This window comes from Coregonus lavaretus, assembly GCF_964263955.1.
Source record: "Coregonus lavaretus genome assembly, chromosome: 33".
Classification (NCBI taxonomy): domain Eukaryota; kingdom Metazoa; phylum Chordata; class Actinopteri; order Salmoniformes; family Salmonidae; genus Coregonus; species Coregonus lavaretus.
The window spans coordinates 32,899,595-32,922,118 of record NC_140020.1 but is presented as its reverse complement, the minus strand read 5'-3'; the positions used below and the strand labels follow the sequence as shown (position 1 = coordinate 32,922,118).

The following is a 22,524-nucleotide window of genomic DNA, read 5'->3' as shown; positions in this document are numbered from 1 at the left end:
TATTTTATTGACCTCAGGTGAGTATTGATACAACAACCTGTCTCGGAGCTCTACGGACAATTCCTTCAACCTCATGGTTTGCACAGTGCATTCGGAAAGTATTCAGACCCCTTCCCTTTTTCCACATTTTGTTACTTTACAGCCTAATTCTAAAATTGATTAAATTATATTTATTCCTCATCAATCTACACACAATAACCCATAATGACAAAGCGAAAACAGGTTTTTAGAAATGTTTGCAAATAAAAAACAGAAATACCTTATTTAAGTATTCAAACCCTTTGCTATGAGACTCAAAATTGAGCTCAGGTGCATCCTGTTTCCAATGATCATCCTTGAGATGTTTCTACAACTTGATTGGAGTCCACCTGTGGTAAATTCAATTGATTGGACATGATTTGGAAAGGCACACACCTGTCTATATAAGGTCCCACAGTTGACTGTGCATGTCAGAGCAAAAACCAAGCCATGAGGTCGAAGGAATTGTCCGTAGAGCTCCGATTATGTCAAGGCACAGATCTGGGGAAGGGTGCCAAAAAATGTCTGCAGCATTGAAGGTCCCCAAGAACACAGTGGCCTCCATTATTCTTAAATGGAAGAAGTTTGGAACCACCAAGACCTGTTTAAAAACCTGTTTTTGCTTTGTCATTATGAGGTATTGTGTGTAGATTGAGGTGGGGAAAAAACAAATGTAATACATTTTAGAATAAGGCTGTAACGTAACAAAATGTGGAAAAAGTCAAGATGTCTGAATACTTTCCGAATGCACTGTATTCAGAAAGAAACTATTTGAGAAAATTAAAAAGAGGAAGTGTGAGATAGTGGGAGCAAGGGATGGAGAAACAGAGAGAGACTGTGTGAGAGCTCATCCCGGCACCAATAAGCTCTGTAGCAGGATAGCTAACACTGATGTTGGGACCTTGACAAACTTAACAGGGAGTGAGTGATGACCATGAAAACATGCAAGACTGATGGCTATAGCTATGTTCAACAAGTATATTATTCTTCTGGCTTTATCTAGCTCTATTTGTGATATTTTACCTCTCCTCGCTGGCTAGCTCTGATAGCATAGCGATGTTGTAGATGATAACCATCTGATTACGTGTTTGTTTTCTTGCACGAGTGGCATTTGAAGTTGCATGTGGTCGTATCCACTGCTAGTAAACAGAGCTGGTTTCTGCAACTTTTCATGACGCAGCCTGGAAATGGCTCTATAGAGATTATATCTCACACAAGTCAGAATGGCCTGGAGCGTACTCACACACACACGCACACACACACACACAGCTCTCAGCCCCTCTGCACCCCTCTCTGTCTCTGATGAGGGAGGGTAGATGAACACAGCCGGCACAGAGTCTCACCTGAGTTCTAACTGAACAGAAGTGTTTTTATTTACTGTGCCCCGCTGAAAGATGCGGGGTTACCATGGTAACGCCTCTAACTTCACTGGCTCTGCAGTGATACTCCCGGGGAGTCACAGGGCAGAGATAGAGAGCGAGAGAGAGCGAGAGAAAGAGAGGAGAAAGAGGGAGAGAGAGAAAGGGAGAGAGAGAGAAATAGAGAGAGAGAAAGAGTGTAACAAATTGCTTGGGTTGTAATAAATTGACTGTCCAGGGAGGTGTATAAGTCCCCTAAAGACAGGAAAGAAAAACTGCTCTGTCTCTACTTCTTCCTGTTCAGATCAATCTAAGCACTTACTGTCAAACCAAATTGATCTTTGTGCCACAAGTGACCACAACTGTCTCTGTCAACCAATATTGAGCTTTACAGAAATAGTTTTACAGAAATTGTAGGCAGTTGCTGTCTCACAAATGTACAGTTGTCACACTTTGTATTCCCATATTCACTTGACAAGAAAGCCGGAAGGCAAATTTATTTTAATGTCAACCAAGAATGGATTTGTTGTTCCAGTTTAGTTAAAGATGTCATTATGAACATTATGAGTCTCTCTTACTACAGATGTCAAATGTCCTATGGGGACTGTTTGGAGATGTGTTACCCACCCTGTCATGGAGCAATGACTAGGGGAGAGTTGGGTTGAGTTACCCCTAGTGTTCACACCCCCACAGGAGTGAAAGAGAGAGATTAGTGGAAGTGTCGAAGGAAGTGTTTCCCTCTCTCTCGCCCATTGATTTACACACCAGCAGAGAGGGTTACTAATCCTGAGGCATCCATGTCACGTAGCAATACAAGAAAAGATTAGAGCAACGGATCTTGGCTACCTCTTTCACTGCCACTTTTATATTACCATTTAGTTTAAGCAATATGAAATTGATTATGAAAGATTTGTGAAGCATCTAAACTCAGCAAAAATAGAAACGTCCTCTCACTGTCAACTGCGTTTATTTTCCGCAAACTTAACATGTGTAAATATTTGTATGAACATAACAAGATTCAACAACTGAGACATAAACTTTAAGAAATGGAACACTAGTCATTTTAATCATGTTTACAGTCACTTTAATAATGTTTACATATCTCGCACTGCTCATCTCATATGTATATACTGCATTCTATTCTATAATATTCTACTGTATCTTAGTCCATGCTGCTCTGTCATTGCTTGTCCATATATGTATATTTTCTTATATTCCATTCCTTACTAGTTTTGTGTGTATTAGGTATATGTTGTGAAATTGTTAGATATTACTTGTTAGATATTACTGCACTGTCGGAGCTAGAAGCACAAGCATTTCGCTACACCCGCTATAACATCTGCTAAACACATGTATGTGACAAATAACATTTGATTTGATTTGATTTGAACAAGTTCCACATACATGTGACTAACAGAAATTGAAATGTGTCCCTGATCAAAGGGGGGGTCAAAAGTAGCAGTCAGTAACTGGTGTGGCAACCAGCTGCATTAAGTACTGCAGTGCATCTCCTCCTCATGGACTGCACCAGATTTGCCAGTTCTTGCTGTGAGATGTTACCCCACTCTTCCACCAAGGCACCTGCAATTTCTGGGGGTAATGGCCCTAGCCCTCACCCTCCAATCCAACAGGTCCCAGACGTGCTCAATGGGATTGAGATCCGGGCTCTTCGCTGGCCATGGCAGAACACATTCCTGTCTTGCAGGAATTCACGCACAGAACGAGCAGTATGGCTGGTGGCATTGTCATGCTGGAGGGTCATGTCAGGATGAGCCTGCAGGAAGGGTACCACATGAGGGAGGAGGATGTCTTCCCTGTAACGCACAGCGTTGAGATTGCCTGCAATGACAACAAGCTCAGTCCGATGATGCTGTGACACACCACCCCAGACCATGACGGACCCTCCACCTCCAAATCGATCCCGCTCCAGAGTACAGGCCTAGGCGACATTGTTGCCGGTGATGTCTGGTGAGGACCTGCCTTACAACAGGCCTACAAACTCTCTCAGCCTATTGCGGACAGTCTGAGCACTGATGGAGGGATTGTTGCCATCCTGTACCTGGCCCGCAGGTGTGATGTTCGGATGTACCGATCCTGTGCAGGTGTTGTTACACGTGGTCTGGCACTGCGAGGACGATCAGCTGTCCGCCCTGTCTCCCTGTAGCGCTGTCTTAGGCGTCTCACAGTACGGACATTGCAATTTATTGTCCTGGCCACATCTGCAGTCCTCATGCCTCCTTGCAGCATGCCTAAGGCACGTTCACGCAGATGAGCAGGGACCCTGGGCATCTTTCTTTTGGTCTTTTTCAGAGTCAGTAGAAAGGCCTCTTTAGTGTCCTAAGTTTTCATAACTGTGACCTCAATTGCCTACCGTCTGTAAGCTGTTAGTGTCTTAACGACCGTTCCACAGGTGCATGTTCATTAATTGTTTATGGTTCATTGAACAAGCATGGGAAACAGTGTTTAAACCTTTTACAATGAAGATCTGTGAAGTTATTTGGATTTTTACTAATTATCTTTGAAAGACAGGGTCCTGAAAAAGGGAAGTTTCTTTTTTTGCTGAGTTTATGTATGGCATATGAAGATCTTATGAATACTCAATGAAGCCTTTAGTAGTTGTTGTTCATTTCCTGTGTGATCATAGTGTGTTTCTAATTTGTTTTGCCTAATTCATTTGTTGACTCTTCCATTCCAGACCAGCGTTACCATAGACATCAAGTACACGACCATGGATGGGACTGTGGGGGTTTGGAGTGACGGAGAATTCCTGGACATTCCGGGTGACCCAGAGGGAACGTTCCAGTTTGAGACGGACAGTCTGCTCTCCGGACACAGCCAGGGGTCAGGAGTGTCACCGGGGCGATCCATCCATGGAATTCCCACTTTTAGGAAGTGAGTCGACAACTCCATTAGTATAGCTGAAACATCATCAGCATCATTATAAACTTGCATGTATCAACACCATCGTTAAAACGATATCATTAACAACAACAATATCAAAGCAAAGACATCATTATTGTCAGCATAGTCATTAAATAGACCTTTACGCTCAAGATACACCAACACCATATATAACAATCTTCATCATCATAACCATCATCATCGTCATTAATAACAACAAAAGTAAAGACATCATCATCATCATCATCATCATCATCATCTACTATACACACCATGCATTTGAACAGACCTTGCTACTCCTGTAGCTGGCACCATAGTCTACCAGCCTGTATGGAGTGAATGTGTTACAGCAGTATATTCCAGCCTCCAGGCAGTGCTTTCTGCTGATGACTATTAGGCTGTGTCTAGACTCGACAGTTCGACAGTTCCATAGTTCCACTGTTCATGCAGCTTTAGTGCTCTGATCATAGCGTTTTGATCATGGAATTCAGAACATGTCATGCGTCTACACCTACATGTAAATGTGTCTACCATGTCCACAGTGTGTCCGGATTCCCTTTTCCCGTGTTATATTCAAATGCCAGTACGCATTCTACAAACGGTGGAATAGGCAAAATATGATAATAACACAACAACAACTGATGGCAGTTGCTAACTACTGTAGCTAAGTAGACAGGTAACCTCTGTAGCTAGCCAGCAAGATAGCAAGCAACGCTAAAAGCATTGCAAACGGGTTAGCATAACTCTAGCCAAACCAAAAAAATATATAAATATTAGCTAGCCAGCAAACACGTTCCTCACACGCTAGGAACGTATTTCCTCCAACGTTAGCCTTCTCTCTCTGTGTGGTGTTGTATTTTCTGCTGAATAATGTGTGGGCTAATAATGCGTAGGTGGTATTGATTTCACTTTGACCAGTCTGCCTGGCTAGGCTAGGACCCTTAATCAATCGTCATAACACATGTTTTTGTGTGTGTGTGTGTGTGTGTGTGTGTGTGTGCGTGTGCGTGTGTGCATCAGCGCATGTGTGTGTGTGTGTGTGGCCATACATCAGCCACTTATTTGGATGTATTAACATGAGTCTTTCACCATGATAACCTCCATTCCCCTGAAAAGACTGGTTACGATGGGAGTCAACTGGGCATTACAATGAAATGGGGCTCTGGTCATGAATCCTCATCAAAATCTATTGAACTGACAAATACTCTTATATTCTCCTAGAGTTTAGATGTACTGATTTAGTGGGTTCTATCTACCGGAAATTGTTTTTATAGTGTGTCCCCATAGTTATGATAACTGTACGTACTGTATGTGTCCTGTAAGGAGGACACAGACTAAGGAGGAACTGTATTATTACACACACACACACACACACATGCACACACACACACACACACACACACGCCGTATCCATTACACACTTGCAGTCTAGACACACAGCCATAGACTCAGTATCCACTGTGCTCTACAGTACCTGTCCACAGGTACAGTATACACACACTTGTCCTTGATGCTAGACAAGGGCACCTGACCTGTCATCCCCTAATCACTGTGGTAACAAAGAGCAAGACCTGTCAGTCGTACAGTACAGTAGCTCAGAGGAGAGCTGAGGTTTTGTGTGACAGAGAACCACAGTGAGCCCACACACACAGAATACTAATGGAAACACAGGGGCGGAAAGGGGACACCACAGTACTGGGGGCACAATGATGACCTCATGGAAGCACTTTGATGATGTCAACGGGCATTGATGCCATTGTATTAACCTGTCTGAGTTGGTGCTCCTTGGAGGGAGGACTGTTCTCCATGATCCCGTCCGGAAGGCAGTACCGGTGCACCAAGGCTCAGACAAACAGACTCCTAAACAGCTTCTATCCCCTGGCTATAAGACTGTTAAATGGCTAATAACTACTTTTCCCCCTCACACCTACACTGCCGGTTAAAATTATTATTGATTAGATTTATTACTACCACTACGCTGCTGTTCATTGATGATTGATTGCAATTACTATTAGTATATTACCATAAGTATTTATTTATTCCTGCTACCAGTCACTTTTCAGCCCTGTTTACATGTATATCCGCCTACACTGACACTCTTGCACACTCACACACTAACACACTCACACTAACACCCACACACTAACACCCACACACTCACCACCACGCTATTTACTATTTACTATTATTAGTATTATTATTTATCCTGCTACCAGTCACTTTCTCCTAATCCCTGCCTACATGTACATATCTTCCTCAATACTCCAGTATCCCTGCACATTGTACATTTGGTACTGGCACTGACCCTGTATATAGCTTCTTCTCTTATTTCTTATTTCTCCTGTATTTTTTTGTTATGGATATATTTTTTTACTTTGTTGATATTGAATACTGTCCTGTTGGGTTTGTGCATGTGACAACTAAAACTTGAACTTGAACTTATGATCTGACATTATGTGTGATGACATTTCACCATATTGAAACAGTAAGTAATTCCATACCGGCCATACATATAAATCAATGTCACAACAGAAGGGGCTTTCTATTTAATGTATAATAATTAGGATCATATTATGATTATGCTGGGGGCTAAATGACGACGGTGAGAGGTAGTGGAATCTGGTCTGTGTGATATTCATTAAGATGGTTTTATTGCCTAACCTAGATCAGGGATGTAGAGAAGCACAAGGCTAAGTGCCATAATCCTAAAACATTATTGAGCAGCCAGATTTAATGAGAGTTTGAGTACAGGCACATATCAAACAGAAGACCAAGACTGGGTAGTTCAGCCTCCTGCCATCCTATGGTGCAACTTAGATGACACTGTCTGTGATGCTTGCATCCCAGCAGTGGTACAGTTTCCTCATTCTGCTCTTCTGAAAGATTTTGTATAAACAGAGGACATCAGCTGTTCCGGACGACTGTGTGATCACGCTCTCCGTAGCCGACGTGCGTAAGACCTTTAAACAGGTCGACATTCAGGACGTGTACGGATTACCAGGATGTGTACTCCGAGCATGCGCTGACCAACTGGCAAGTGTCTCTACCTGTCTGAGTCTGTAATACCAACATGTTTCAAGCAGACCACCATAGTCCCTGTGCCCAAGAACACTAAGGTAACCTGCCTAAATGACTACCGACCCGTAGCACTCACGTCTGTAGCCATGAAGTGCTTTGAAAGGCTGGTCATTGCTCACATCAACACCATTATCCCAGAAACCCTAGACCCACTCCAATTTGCATATCGCCCCAACAGATCCACAGATGATGCAATCTCTATTGCGCTTCACACTGCCCTTTCACACCTGGACAAAAGGAACACCTATGTGAGAATGCTATTCATTGACTACAGCTCAGCGTGCAACACCATAGTGCCCTCAAAGCTCATCACTAAGCTAAGGACCCTGGGACTAAACACCTCCCTCTGCAACTGGATCCTGGACTTCCTGACGGGCACCTCCCAAGTGGTAAGGGTAGGTAACAACACATCCACCACGTTGATCCTCAACACGGGGGCCCCTCAGGGGTGCATGCTCTGTCCCCTCCTGTACTCCCTATTCACTCATGACTGCATGGCCAGGCACGACTCCAACACCATCATTAAGTTTGCCGATGACACAACAGTGGTAGGCCTGATCACCGACAACGACGAGACAGCCTATAGGGAGGAGGTCAGAGACCTGGCCGTGTGGTGCCCGGACAACAACCTCTCCCTTAACGTGATCAAGATGTCCACATCACCAACAAACTAAAATGGTCCAAGCACACCAAGACAGTCGTGGAGAAGGCACGACAAAACCTATTCCCCCTAAGGAGACTGAAAAGATTTGGCATGGGTCCTCAGATCCTCAAAAGGTTCTACAGCTGCACCATCGAGAGCATCCTGACTGGTTGCATCACTGCCTGGTATGGCAACTGCTCGGCCTCTGACCGCAAGGCACTACAGAGGGTAGTGCGTACGGCCCAGTACATCACTGGGGCCAAGCTTCCTGCCATCCAGGACCTCTATACCAGGCGGTGTCAGAGGAAGGCCTTAAAAATTGTCAAAGACTCAAGCCACCCTAGTCATAGACTGTTCTCTCTGCTACCGCACGGCAAGGAGTACCGGAGCGCCAAGTCTAAGTCCAAGAGGCTTCTAAACAGCTTCTACCCCCAAGCCATAAGACTCCTGAACATCTACTCAAATGGATACCCAGACTATTTGCATTGCCCCCCCACCCCTCTTTTACGCTGCTGCTACTCTCTGTTTATTATCTATGCATAGTCACTTTAATAACTCTACCTACATGTACATATTACCCCAATTACCTCGAGTAACCGTTGGCCCCCCGCACATTGACTCGGTACCGGTACCCCCTGTATATAGCCTCGCTATTGTTATTTTTTACTAATGCTCTTTAATTATTTGTTACTTTATTTCGTATCATTTTATATTGTATTTTTGTGTGATTTTTTTGGTATTCTTTCTTAAAACTGCATTGTTGGTTAAGGGCTTGTAAGTAAGCATTTCACTGTAAGGTCTACACCTGTTGTATTCAGAGCATGTGACAAATAAAATGTGATTTGATTTGATTTGAATTGATGAAGCCGTGTGTGCTGTTGTCTTCAGGTCTGAGCTGCCATGATAGAGTGATAGAAGAGAAAGTGTTTTCTCTTTTCTCACTCACGCACATGCACACACACACACTTACACACACTTACACACTTACAGATTTACACACATACACACACACAAACACGCGCACACACATACATACACACACACAACCCATGGGCGGCTGGTAGCTTAGTGGTTAAGAGCGTAGTGCCACTAACCGAAAGGTCACTGGTTCTAATCCCTGAGCCGACTAGGTGAAAAATCTGTTGATGTGCCCTTGAGCAAGGCACTTTACCCTAATTGCTCCTGTAAGTCGCTCTGGATAAGAGCGTCTGCTAAATGACTAAAATGTAAAACCCCATCTCACCAGTTATAGGCTTTCTCTGGGAGTCCAGAATGAATTATTGCGGATCTCTTAATGAATTTTATATCATCTCCGCCCAGCCATAGCCAGCTTGCTTTGCAGGGGTTTTGCTATTCATATAAATCACCTCCCACGTGTCTTGTTATACTGCCAATAAAGCACATCCACTAAATATGGAACACACACCCAGTTAGCTATGATGAATGGGTTGGCATTGGGAGCAACCTACGTTGGAAGACCTACCGTATAATGACATGTCCAGAAAATTCCCCTTGGATTTACCTGAGGGAAACATTAGTTATCCCCTTTTGACATTCACCACAACACCTGGGTCTTTAGTGTGAGAGACAAAGGCATTATCCCTTTAGATGCCACAGTCATGAATTCATCAGCACAAGCACACTGACACATATACAGTACTTAAATTCTCTTTATTTGTTTGCGCTATTGAAATATGCATACTCCTCATTTATAAAGCGGAGGAAACCAAAGCGGGGATTGATGAGAAGGTTTATTTGATTAGGCTTTTGTTTACTTCTTTCATTCATTTGGTTTTGTTTTGTGTTGGGATGCAACCAAGCTCATTCTGTACCAATGTGAGGCCATCCTGCTTTCAGGACCTCCTTTGATCCCACCCAGAATGCAACAGGTTGGCGGCGCATCAAACAACATTGGGATGGTGTTGTGTTGTGAGGTCTTTTATCTCCATAGTTTGTACGTTGATAAGTGTACTGCAGCACCAAATGACAGTTGTAGAAAGTGAAATCAAATCAAATTGTATTGTTCACATGCGGCGAATACAACGGGTGTAGACTTTATTGTGAAATGCTTACTTACGAGCCCTTCCCAACGATGTAGAGTTAAAAAATAATAATACAAAGAAAAATAGTAACACAAGAAGAATAAAATACATATATATATACAGGGAGTATGCAGAGGTATGAGGTATTTGAGGTAGATATGTACATGAAGGCAGGGTAAAGTGATAGATAAGAGTAAGAATAAAGAATACAGTAGCTGTAGAATATGATGAGTGTGAAAGTGTGTTTGTATGTGTATGTGTGTGTGTGTGTGTATGTTGTGTCAGTATGCGTGTGTTATGTGTGTGTGTGCATATGTAGTGTATGTGAATGTGTGTGCGTTTTGTGTCAGAGTGTCAGTGTAGAGTGTGTATATACAGTAGGGAAAAAAGTATGATTTTGTACGTTTGCCCACTGACAAAGACATGATCAGTCTATCATTTTAATGTTAGGTTTATTTGAACAGTGAGAGACAGAATAACAACAAAAAAATCCAGAAAAACGCATGTCAAAAATGTTATCAATTGATTTGCATTTTAATGAGGGAAATAAGTATTTGACCCCTCTGCAAAACATGACTTAGTACTTGGTGTCAAAACCCTTGTTGGCAATCACAGAGGTCAGACGTTTCTTGTAGTTGGCCACCAGGTTTGCACACATCTCAGGAGGGATTTTGTCCACTCCTCGTTGCAGATCTTCTCCAAGTCATTAAGGTTTCGAGGCTGACGTTTGGCAACTCGAACCTTCAGCTCCCTCCACATATTTTCTATGGGATTAAGGTCTGGAGACTGGCTAGGCCACTCCAGGACCTTAATATGCTTCTTCTTGAGCCACTCCTTTGTTGCCTTGGCCGTGTGTTTTGGGTCATTGTCATGCTGGAATACCCATCCACGACCCATTTTCAATGCCCTGGCTGAGGGAAGGAGGATCTCATCCAAGATTTGACGGCCCCGTCCATCGTCCCTTTGATGCGGTGAAGTTGTCCTGTCCCCTTAGCAGAAAACCCCCCCCAAAGCATAATGTTTTCACCTCCATGTTTGACGGTGGGGATGGTGTTCTTGGGGTCATAGGCAGCATTCCTCCTCCTCCAAACACGGTGAGTTGAGTTGATGCCAAAGAGCTCGATTTTGGTCTCATCTGACCACAACACTTTCACCCAGTTCTCCTCTGAATCATTCAGATGTTCATTGGCAAACTTCAGACGGCCCTGTATATGTGCTTTCTTGAGCAGGGGGACCTTGCGGGCACTGAAGGATTTCAGTCCTTCACGGCATAGTGTGTTAAAATTGTTTTCTTGGTGACTATGGTCCCAGCTGCCTTGAGATCATTGACAAGATCCTCCCATGTAGTTCTGGGCTGATTCCTCACCGTTCTCATGATCATTGCAACTCCACGAGGTGAGATCTTGCATGGAGCCCCAGGTCGAGGGAGATTGACAGTTCTTTTGTGTTTCTTCCATTTGCGAATAATCGCACCAACTGTTGTCACCTTCTCACCAAGCTGCTTGGCGATGGTCTTGTAGCCCATTCCAGCCTTGTGTAGGTCTACAATCTTGTCGCTGACATCCTTGGAGAGCTCTTTGGTCTTGGCCATGGTGGAGAGTTTGGAATCTGATTGATTGATTGCTTCTGTGGACAGGTGTCTTTTATACAGGTAACAAACTGATATTAGGAGCACTGTGCTCCTAATCTCAGCTCGTTACCTGTATAAAAGACACCTGCGTTTTTCTGGATTTTGTTGTTGTTATATGTCTCTCACTGTTCAAATAAACCTACCATTAAAATTATAGACTGATCATTTCTTTGTCAGTGGGAAAACGTGCAAAATCAGCAGGGGATCAAATACTTTTTTCCCTCACTGTAGTGTGTATATATATTCTTGTGAGTGTGCATAGAGTCAGTGCAAGATACTGTAGGGTCAATGCAGATAGTTCGGGTAACCATTGAATTAACTATGTAGCAGTCTAATGGCTATTTACCAGTCTTATGGCTTGGGGGTAAAAGCTGTCTTAGAGCCTGTCGGTGCGAGAGCCAATGTTCCGGTACCGTTTGCTGGACGGTAGCAGAGTGAACAGTCTACGGCTTTGGTGGCTGAAGTCTTTGGCTTTCCTCTGACACCGCCTGATAGAGGCAGGCAGGGAGCTCAGCACCAGTGATTTACATTTTACATTTTTAGTCATTTAGCAGACGCTCTTATCCAGAGCGACTTACAGTTAAACATACTGGCCCCCCGTGGGAATCGAACCCACAACCCTGGCGTTGCAAACGCCATGCTCTACCAACTGAGCTACATCCCTGCCGGCCATTCCCTCCCCTACCCTGGACGACGCTGGGCTAATTGTGCACGACCAGCTACGACAGAGCCTGGATTCAAACCAGGATCTCTAGTGGCACAGCTAGCACTGCGATGCAGTGCCTTAGACCACTGCGCCACTCGAGAGACAAAAGTAAGTCCTGCAGGATCTAGTTTTATCTTACATTTTAGTAATTTAGCAGACGCTCTTATCCAGAGCGACTTACAGTTAGTGAGTGTATACATTTTTCATACTGGCCCCCCGTGGGAAATGAACCCACAACCCTGGCGTTGCAAGCGCCATGCTCTACCAACTGAGCTACACGGGGCCGTCCGCACCCACACTACTGGGCTGTCCGCACCACCCTCTGCAGCGCTTTGCACTGATGCAGCCAGTCAAGATGCTCTCGATGGTGCTGCTGTAGAACTTTTTGAGGATCCAAAGGCCCATGCCAAATCTGCTCAGCCTCTTGACTGTGTGGGTGTGTGTGGACCATGTTAAGTCCTTAGTGATGTGGACGCTAAGGAACTTGAAGCTCTCGACCTGCTCCACTACAGCCTCGTTGATGTGGATGGGGGCGTGCTTTCCCCTCTTTCTCCTGTAGTCCACGATCAGCTCCTTGGTCTTACTTACATTGAGGGAGAGGTTGTTGTGCTGGCACAACACTGCCAAGTCTCTTACCACCTCCTTGTAGGCTGTCTCAACGCCGTCGGTGATAAGGCCTACCTCTGTCGTGTTGTCAGCAAACTTGATGATGGTGTTGGAGTCGTGCGTGGCAATGCAGTTGTGGGTGAACAGGGAGTACAGGAGGGGACAAAGCACGCACCCCTGAGGGGAACCCGTGTTTAGGGACAGCGTGGCGGAGGTGTTGTTGCCTACCCTCACCACCTGGGGCCAGCCCGTCAGGAAGTCCAGGATCCAGGATCCAGAGGGAGGTGTTCAGTCCCAGGGTCCTTAGCTTGATGATGAGCTTGGAGGGGACTATGATGTTGAACGCTGAGCTGTAGTCTATGAACAGCATTCTCATATAGATATTTCCCCTCTTGCCCAGGTGGGAGAGGGCAGTGTGAAGTGCAATTGAGATTGTGTCATCTGTGAATCTGTTGGGGCAGTATGCTAATTGGAGTGGGTCCAGGGTGTCTAGGATGATGGTGTTGATGTGTGTCATGACCATCCTTTCAAAGCACTTCATAATTACAGATGTGAATGCTACAGGGCAATAGTCATTTAGGCAGGTTACCTTGGAGTTCTTGGGAACAGGGACAATGTTGGTTGGCTTGAAACATGTTGGGATTACAGACTGGGACAGGGAGATATTTAAAATATCAGTGAAGACACTTGCCAGCTGGTCTGCGCATGCTCTGAGAACGTGCCCTGGTATTCCGTCTGGCCCGGTGACCTTGCGAGTGTTAACCTGTTTAAAAGTTTTACTCACATCTGGCACGGAGAGCGAGTCACACAGTCATCCGGAACAACAGGTGCTTTCATGAAGGACTCTGTGTTGTTTTCCTCGAAGCAAGCATAAAAAGCATTTAGCTCGTTTGGGAGTTCTGCATCACTGGGCATCTCACGGCTGGGTTTCCCTTTGTAATCCGTTATCGTCTGCAAGCCCTGCCACATCCGACAAACGTTGGAGCCGGTGTAATAGGAATCCACCTTCCTCCTATATTTCCTTTGCATGTTTGCTGTCTCGTTGGAGGTCGTAGCGGGCTTTCTTGTATGCGTCCATGTCCCGTTCCTTGTTAGCGGTAGCTCTAGCCTTTAGCCCAGCACAGATATGTTAGTGTAGTGACTGTGGCAACGACATCATCTATGCACTTATTGATGAAGCCCGTGATTAATGTGGTAAACTCCTCAATGCTATTGGATGAATCCCGGAACATATCCCAGTCTGTACAAGCAAAACAGTCTTGAAGCTTCATGTCCGCTTCATTGGACCACTTCCGTATTGAGCGTGTCACTGGTACTTCCTGTTTGAGCTTAGTTTGTAAACGGGAAGCAGGAGGATAGAGTCATGGTCTGATTTGCCAAAAATAGGGCGAGAGAGGGCCTTGTATGCGTTTCTGTGGGTAGAATGAAAGTGGTCTATGGTTTTAGCGCCCCTAGTGGAGCAGGAGACGTGTCATAGAAGTGAGGTAGAATGATTTTAAGTCTCCCTGCGCTAAAGTCTCCTCCCACCAGAAACGCTGCCTCTGAGTGTGTGTTTTCTTCTTTGTTATGGCCCCATACAGTTCGTTGAGTGCCAAAGTGCCATTGGTTTGTGGAGAGATGTAGACAGCCATGATAATTACAGATGAGAACTCTCTTGGTAGATAAAAAGGTCTGCAGCTCACCATGAGGTGAGCAAAAGCTTGAGATTTCCTTCACACTGGAAGCAGCACACCAGTTGTTGTTTATGAAGAGGCACACCCCTCCCCTTTGGACTTGTTCATAGATTCAACCAGCCAAGTTTCTACAAGGCATATAATATTGCAGCTTTTCAAGTCTCTCTGATAGGAGATCTCAAACAAAGCTCATCCATCTTATTCTTGAGTGACTGGATATTTGCCAATAAAACAGAGGGGAGTGGTGGTTGATTTTCTCTTCGTTTCAGTTTCACCAGGATGTCCGCCCATCTACCGCATCTATGTCTGCTGCGGTTTGGTAGCCCATGAAACAAAGGAATAGCGTCCGGTGTGAACAAGCGAACAGCTGAGTCGGAGTTGAAGTAGGTTTTAAAGTCGAAATCGAGGTTAGCAACTGTCAATATGATGTCCAAAAGTGCTTGGCGGTCATATGTAATAAGACTAGGAACTTTCTGTACAAAAACAGTACAGATAAACACAAAAAAAGTCACAAAATGGCAAAGTCAGGTTGGAACTCATAAGATGACGGCCTTCTCTGTCAGCGCCATCTTTTGCCATCTTTACTACATTAAGTCTTTAATGTAGAAGGTCTTTATGGGGCCGTATGAGCTCACAGCAGCGCTAACAAATTACAAAAGTTTTTCATGTAGAGGGTCTTTATTCATATGAGGTCGGTGTGAACTTAGCACTGGTAGAATGTTCTGGAGTCTTTGATTCCTAATGTAGCAATGTGTTTTTTGTTTGAAGCTATGGCTTGTTTGAAGTACTCAGAGAAGAGCTTTAGTTGTAGACATCAAAAGCTGTAGTTGTAGAGGCAACTTTAGATTCATGTTATTGCAGTGCTGAAATTCATGCACATGCTGTGCATTTTCTGTGTCCTGGGTCGATGGCAAGCATCTCCAACCAACTCTTCCTTGTTGTGTTTTACCATTTTCCCTCGAGGTCTTCTTCAGTGTGTCTCAGTACAGTGTTTAATTTTTGATTTTTTTTTTGTGTCTTGCTGTGGTGTATTGTCTGTGTGTTATGTACCACTGTGTTGCTCCACTACGTTGACTGACTGAGCGTGTTAAGTGACCCTCTCTGACTTCCTGTCTAAAGCCACGGTGTGAGAGGAGATCACCATGACGATCCCAAGAACGGCCTCCTGGGGTAAATCCTTATAGCAACACCTGTGTGCCATGCTTAAATCTGTCGCCTATTTCATCTTGACTGATAATTCCCTCTCTATAATGAGATACTTTAAATGAAGTATACCGGCCTTGTTGGATTATGATACAAGGTTTAGAGATGATTATGGGAAAACAATGAGTCACCCTAAAGAGTTCAGACATCATTAAGGATGTCAACATATATGTATTATTTACATTTTAGCAGACGCTCTTATCCAGAGCAATTAGGGTTAAGTGCCTTGCTCAAGGACACATCGACAGATTTTTCACCTAGTCAGCTCGGGGATTAGAACCAGCAACCTTTCAGTTACTGGCACAACGCTCTTAACCACTAAGCTAACTGCCACCCATATTTCCACTAAAGAGCCTTTTCTGTGGGTTAGCTTTAATTGGTTTATCCAAGGCATGTTACCTAGCCCTAGAGAAGGAGTTGTGTTTGAAACAACAAGCAGGAAACAGCCTGAAGCTTGATGCAATACCAGACTTAAAAATGCAAGAGCACTATTGGGGGCAGAGCAGAATAAAACATTTAAGATGGAGGGGGATTCAGAGAAAGCCTGGTGAAAGTTTGCTACTACTGCTATTCAGCCTCTCCTCCCTCCTTCCTCAGTCAACTGCTGTATTTTGCAACCTGATCTCATAGTTTCACTTCAGAATTTGCCGTAATTGGATGAATGTCGATTTTTTACTCATTAATTCTGTGTGGTTACAGGGTTAATTCTGCGTGGTTACAGGGTTAAAACAGAAATAGCTAAAATGGTTAAGTTTCGGTAATAATTCAGAGTGGTTAAGGTTAGGGCTATGGTTTGGGGAAGGCTTCAAACAAAATAATTAAAAACAATGTGCTGTTTCCATTAAGTGTCATCACATACTCTCCCTGCTTGCTAGAGAATTGTGAACTGCATTGGTGCAGTGGTCTAAGCAGCGTGCTCCGTCTCTGAGCCCAGTGCTGTGCCACTGTTTTTTTGTGAGCACCGAGGAAGGCTTATATCGATGTCCTCAGGACCTTTTGAAACATCTGAAGTCGACAGCTCTTTCTTGTGATCAACCTGGTATTTTCACTCTCTCGCCACATCTCTCTTCCTCCTCCCACTCACGCATGCACACACAAATGGAAGGCTGTTTTTAATCCAGTATAGGGTGCATACTCAAAGGATTGTTCTCTTATGTCAAATATTGATAAAGCCTCTTACTGTGTGACACTAATGATGAAATAAATACCACACCAGCAGCCAGAATACAACCTTATTGCAATTACAGTACACAGAGGAGGAGGAAAAAAATCTAAGCAATAGCTAAGAGGCCGTATTCAATACCCCCTGCAGCCAATTCAGTCTTGTTTCATGAAAACCAATTCCTAACCAGCCAGAACGGCTAAGCTCTTGAGATAGGTAGCTACTGGTAACTTTTAGCAACTGTGGTTAGTTGTTTCCAATGTTATTTCATGCTTAAGAGTACCTGTGATTGAGCCAGCTAGCTGCCACCATTCAGCTGTTTTTCTAACCTCATTATCCGAGGCATTAACGTTAGGTGGTTGGTAGCTGCTGTACTTAATTACAGCTACTGATAACAGTCTGCTGTAGTTTACAACAATTCTAATTTCTAAAGTGGAAGTTGGGAGAGTTTTATTCGGGTGGTTCAGTGAAACAATGATAGTTTCTGAGGTGGAAGTTGGGAGAGTTATATATATATATTTTTTTTTTTGGTGAGGGACGCCTGCTCTCTCCTTTCCCAGATGTTTAGTTCATTTCATTCCGATCTCCTCTGCATTATTGTAGCCATCTGCTGCAGCCTGTCAACTATGCCTCTGCCTATCCCTGTTCTCTCCTCTCCGCACAGGCTACACAAACGCCTCACACCGCGTGGCTGCTGCCTCTCTAACCTGGTGGTCCCTGCACGCACCACACACCTGGAGTTCCAGGTCTCAGGCAGCCTCTGGAACTGCCGTTCTGCCGCCAACAAGGCTGACTTCATCCCAGCCTATGCTACCCTCCAGTCCCTCGACTTCCTGGCGCTGACGGAAACATGGATTACCACTGAAAACACTGCTACTCCTACTGCTCTCTCCTCGTCTGACCATGTGTTCTCGCATACCCCGAGAGCATCTGGTCAGAGGGGTGGTGGCACAGGAATCCTCATCTCTCCCAAGTGGTCATTCTCAATTTTTCCCCTAACCCATCTGTCTATCTCCTCATTTGAATTCCACGCTGTCATAGTCACTAGCCCATTTAAGCTTAATATCCTTGTCATCTATCGCCCTCCAGGTTCCCTTGGAGAGTTCATCAATGAGCTTGACGCCTTGATAAGTTCCTTTCCTGAGGATGGCTCACCCTTCACAGTTTTGGGGGATTTCAACCTCCCTACGTCTACATTTGACTCATTTCTCTCTGCCTCCTTCTTTCCACTCCTCTCCTCTTTTGACCTCACCCTCTCACCGTCCCCCCCTACTCACAAGGCAGGCAATACGCTTGACTTCATCTTTACTAGACTTCTACTAATCTCACTGCAACTCCCCTCCATGTCTCCGACCACTACTTTGTATCCTTTTCTCTCTCGCTCTCCTCCAACACTACTCACTCTGCCCCTACACAGATGGTAACGCGCCGCCGCAACCTTCGCTCTCTCTCTCCCACTACTCTCTCCTCTTCCATCCTATCATCTCTTCCCTCTGCTCAATCCTTCTCCCTCCAATCTCCTGATTCTGACTCCTCAACCCTCCTCTCCTCCCTTTCTGCATCCTTTGACTCCCTGTGTCCCCTATCCTCCCGGCCGGCTCGGTCCTCCCCTCCAGCTCCGTGGCTTGATGACTCATTGCGAGCTCACAGAACAGAGCTCCGGGCAGCGGAGCGGAAATGGAAGAAAACTAAACTCCCTGCCGACCTGGCATCTTTTCACTCCCTCCTCTCTACATTTTCTTCATCTGTTTCTGCTGCTAAGGCCACTTTCTACCACTCTAAATTCCAAGCATCTGCCTCTAACCCTAGGAAGCTCTTTGCCACATTCTCCTCACTGCTGAATCCTTGACCCCATCCCCTCCTCTCTTCTCCAGACCATCTCCGGTGACCTTCTCCCCTACCTCACCTCGCTGATCAACTCATCCTTGACCGCTGGCCATGTCCCTTCCGTCTTCAAGAGAGCGAGAGTTGCACCCCTTCTCAAAAAACCAACACTCGATCCCACTGATGTCAACAACTACAGACCAGTATCCCTTCTTTCTTTTCTTTCCAAAACTATTGAGCGTGCCGTCTTTAGCCAACTCTCTTGCTATCTCTCTCAGAATGACCTTCTTGATCCAAACCAGTCAGGTTTCAGGACTGGTCATTCAACTGAGACTGCTCTTCTCTGTGTCACGGAGGCTCTCCGCACTGCTAAAGCTAACTCTCTCTCCTCTGCTCTTGTCCTTCTAGACCTGTCTGCTGCCTTTGATACTGTGAACCATCAGATCCTCCTCTCCACCCTCTCCGAGCTGGGCATCTCCGGCGCGGCTCACTCCTGGATTGCGTCCTACCTGACCGGTCGCTCCTACCAAGTGGCGTGGCGAGAAGCTGTCTCCGCACCACGTGCTCTCACCACTGGTGTCCCCCAGGGCTCAGTTCTAGGCCCTCTCCTTTTCTCCCTATACACCAAGTCACTTGGCTCTGTCATATCCTCACATGGCCTCTCCTATCATTGCTACGCTGACGATACACAACTAATCTTCTCCTTTCCCCCTTCTGATAACCAGGAGGCGAATCGCATCTCTGCATGTCTGGCCGACATATCAGTATGGATGACGGATCACCACCTCAAGCTGAACCCTGGCAAGACGGAGCTGCTCTTCCTCCCGGGGAAGGACTGCCCGTTCCATGATCTCGCCATCACGGTTGACAACTCCGTTGTGTCCTCCTCCCAGAGTGCGAAGAGCCTTGGCGTGACCCTGGACAACACCCTGTCGTTCTCCGCTAACATCAAGGCGGTGACCCGATCCTGCAGGTTCATGCTCTACAACATTCGGAGAGTACGACCCTGCCTTACACAGGAAGCGGCACAGGTCCTAATCCAGGCACTTGTCATCTCCCGTCTGGATTACTGCAACTCGCTGTTGGCTGGGCTCCCTGCCTGTGCCATTAAACCCCTACAACTCATCCAGAATGCCGCAGCCCGTCTGGTGTTCAACCTTCCCAAGTTCTCTCACATCACCCCCCTCCTCCGCACACTCCACTGGCTTCCAGTTGAAGCTTGCATCCGTTACAAGACCATGGTGCTTGCCTATGGAGCAGTGAGGGGAACGGCACCTCCGTACCTTCAGGCTCTGATCAGTCCCTACACCCAAACGAGGGCATTGCGTTCATCCACCTCTGGCCTGCTGGCTCCCCTTCCTCTGCGGAAGCATAGTTCCCGCTCAGCCCAGTCAAAACTGTTCGCTGCTCTGGCACCCCAATGGTGGAACAAGCTCCCTCACAACGCCAGGACAGCGGAGTCACTCACCACCTTCCGGAGACATTTGAAACCCCACCTCTTTAAGGAATACCTGGGATAGGATGAAGTAACCCCTGGTCCGGTCTGGCCCCGCTGGCCGGAGCTGGACTGCACACTGGTGGAGCGGATTGCTCTAGCTCCGGCGTGAAGCATCTGACCGGTGCCGGACCAGCCACCGGTGGAACAGGCACGGGCCGTGCCGGACTGACGACGCACACCACTGGCTTGGTGTGGGGAGCAGGAGCGGGCCGCGCCGGGCTGACGAAACGCACCACTGACTTGGTGCGGGGAGCAGGAGCGGGCCGGACCGGGCTGACGAAGCGCACCACTGACTTGGTGCGGTGAGCAGGAACGGGCCGTGCCGGGCTGACGAAGCGCACCACTGACTTGGTGCGGGGAGCAGGAACGGGCCGCGCCGGGCTGACGAAACGCAGGAGCGGGCCGGACCGGGCTGACGAAGCGCACCACTGACTTGGTGCGGGGAGCAGGAACGGGCCGTGCCGGGCTGACGAAGCGCACCACTGACTTGGTGCGAGTGGCAGGAACAGGCCGGACCGTACTGGGAACACACACCACTGGCCCTACGTGGGGATCAGGAACAGGCCGGACCGGACTGGCAACACACGCCAGTACCTCTCGCTGTGCCTCTACATCCTCCTTCCCCCTGGTGACCAGTGACTCCCGTAACCTGGCGGCCTCCTGCTGCCCCGTCGTCCACGGCGTTAGCCCCCCCCCTAAAAAAATTATGGGCTTCACTCCTACCCGTGGCCAAGGCCTCCATCCCTCTTGCCAGACTCGCACTCATCTCCTCCCAAGTCCATCCTCTCTCCTCGTCACGCTGCTTGATCCAGTCGAGGTGGGATCTTCTGTCACGATCGTCTACCAAAGATGAGGACCAAGGCGCAGCGTTGCAGGCAAACATACTCTTTAATTAGAGACACGATCAAAAACAACAAACGATACGTGACAGTTCACGGTCTAACATAAACAGACTTGAAACAAGATCCCACAAACACAAATGGGAAACAGACAGTTTAAATATGGCTCCCAATCAGAGACAACCAACGACAGCTGACACTTGTTGCCTCTGATTGGGAGCCACTCAGGCCAACATAGAAATACACATACTAGATAAACAAAATGAAATGCACACCCTGGCTCAACATACAAGTGTCCCCAGAGCCAGGGCGTGACAAAATGTAAATGTAATATTGACGGTCATATTTCAAAAGGTTACATTTTTATAGAAGTCGGATTGCAACGCTTGTGTCATAATTGTAATTTAAATAGAGATTTAGAAAACCATTGCGGTTTTCCTCCTGTAGCTCAGTTGGTAGAGCATGGCGCTTGCAACGGCAGGATTGTGGGTTCGATACCCACGGGGGGCCAGTGTATGCACTCACTAACTGTAAGTCGCTCTGGATAACAGCGCCTGCTAAATGACTAAAATGTTAATATTAATAATAGAGAAAACTTCCTGAGACAGCAGTGGAACAGTCGATACGTTTTTAGACCGCCACGGTCCGCTCCGGAACACTGAACCACTGCTCTGGTTCTCAGGTTCACATGATCATTGTCTGACCATCTGACCACGAGACACTCTTGAGAGAACACTGTGTGCGTGTGTGTGTGTGCATGCGAGCGTGTGTGCGTGTGTGGGTGTGTGTGTGAGAGAGACTCTATTCAGCAGAGCCCCCAGAGCAGAACAGAGCTTTGTGGTGAAACTTTATTATTATTATATTATATTATATATATATTATTATATTACCTGTTTTTTCTGTTACACTGACCATTCTCCCCTGCCTCTCTCCCTCTCTCTCTTTTTATCTATTTTCCACTCTCCCCTCCTTCCTCCCCCTCTCTCTCCCCCTCTCTCTCTCTCTCTCTCTCTCTCTCTCTCTCTCTCTCTCTCTCTCTCTCTCTCTCTCTCTCTCTCTCTCTCTCTCTCTCTCTCTCTCTCTCTCTCTCTCTCGCTCTTACTATCCCTCTCTTCCTATCCCTCTCTTGTAACTCTGACTCTCATTCGATGTTGTATTGATAAACTAAGATAAATTATTCATTTATTTTCTTTCTGGTCCAGAGGGTTTGAACCCAAGACCATACATGGTGATGGATACCAGGCTATAGCTGCCAGGTACATCATAAAGACTGTTGGCAATTGTCCTGGTTTACTGATGTATTCTCTACTCATCTATCTTTACACATAACTTGATTTGTAGTG

The 22,524-nt window shown here is 46.1% G+C and overlaps 1 protein-coding gene across 1 annotated transcript in view; it reads left to right on the top strand.

Annotated features, from left to right (window-relative positions):
• otofa (otoferlin a) overlaps positions 1 to 22,524 on the top strand; it is a gene marked incomplete at both ends in the record, with an annotated part of 140,055 nt that overhangs the window by 70,897 nt on the left and 46,634 nt on the right. Inside the window, one exon of the mRNA XM_084150942.1 lies at positions 4,072 to 4,268. Within this exon, the coding sequence (XP_084007068.1) occupies positions 4,072 to 4,268 (197 nt within the window). The remainder of the gene's footprint in view (positions 1 to 4,071; positions 4,269 to 22,524) is intronic.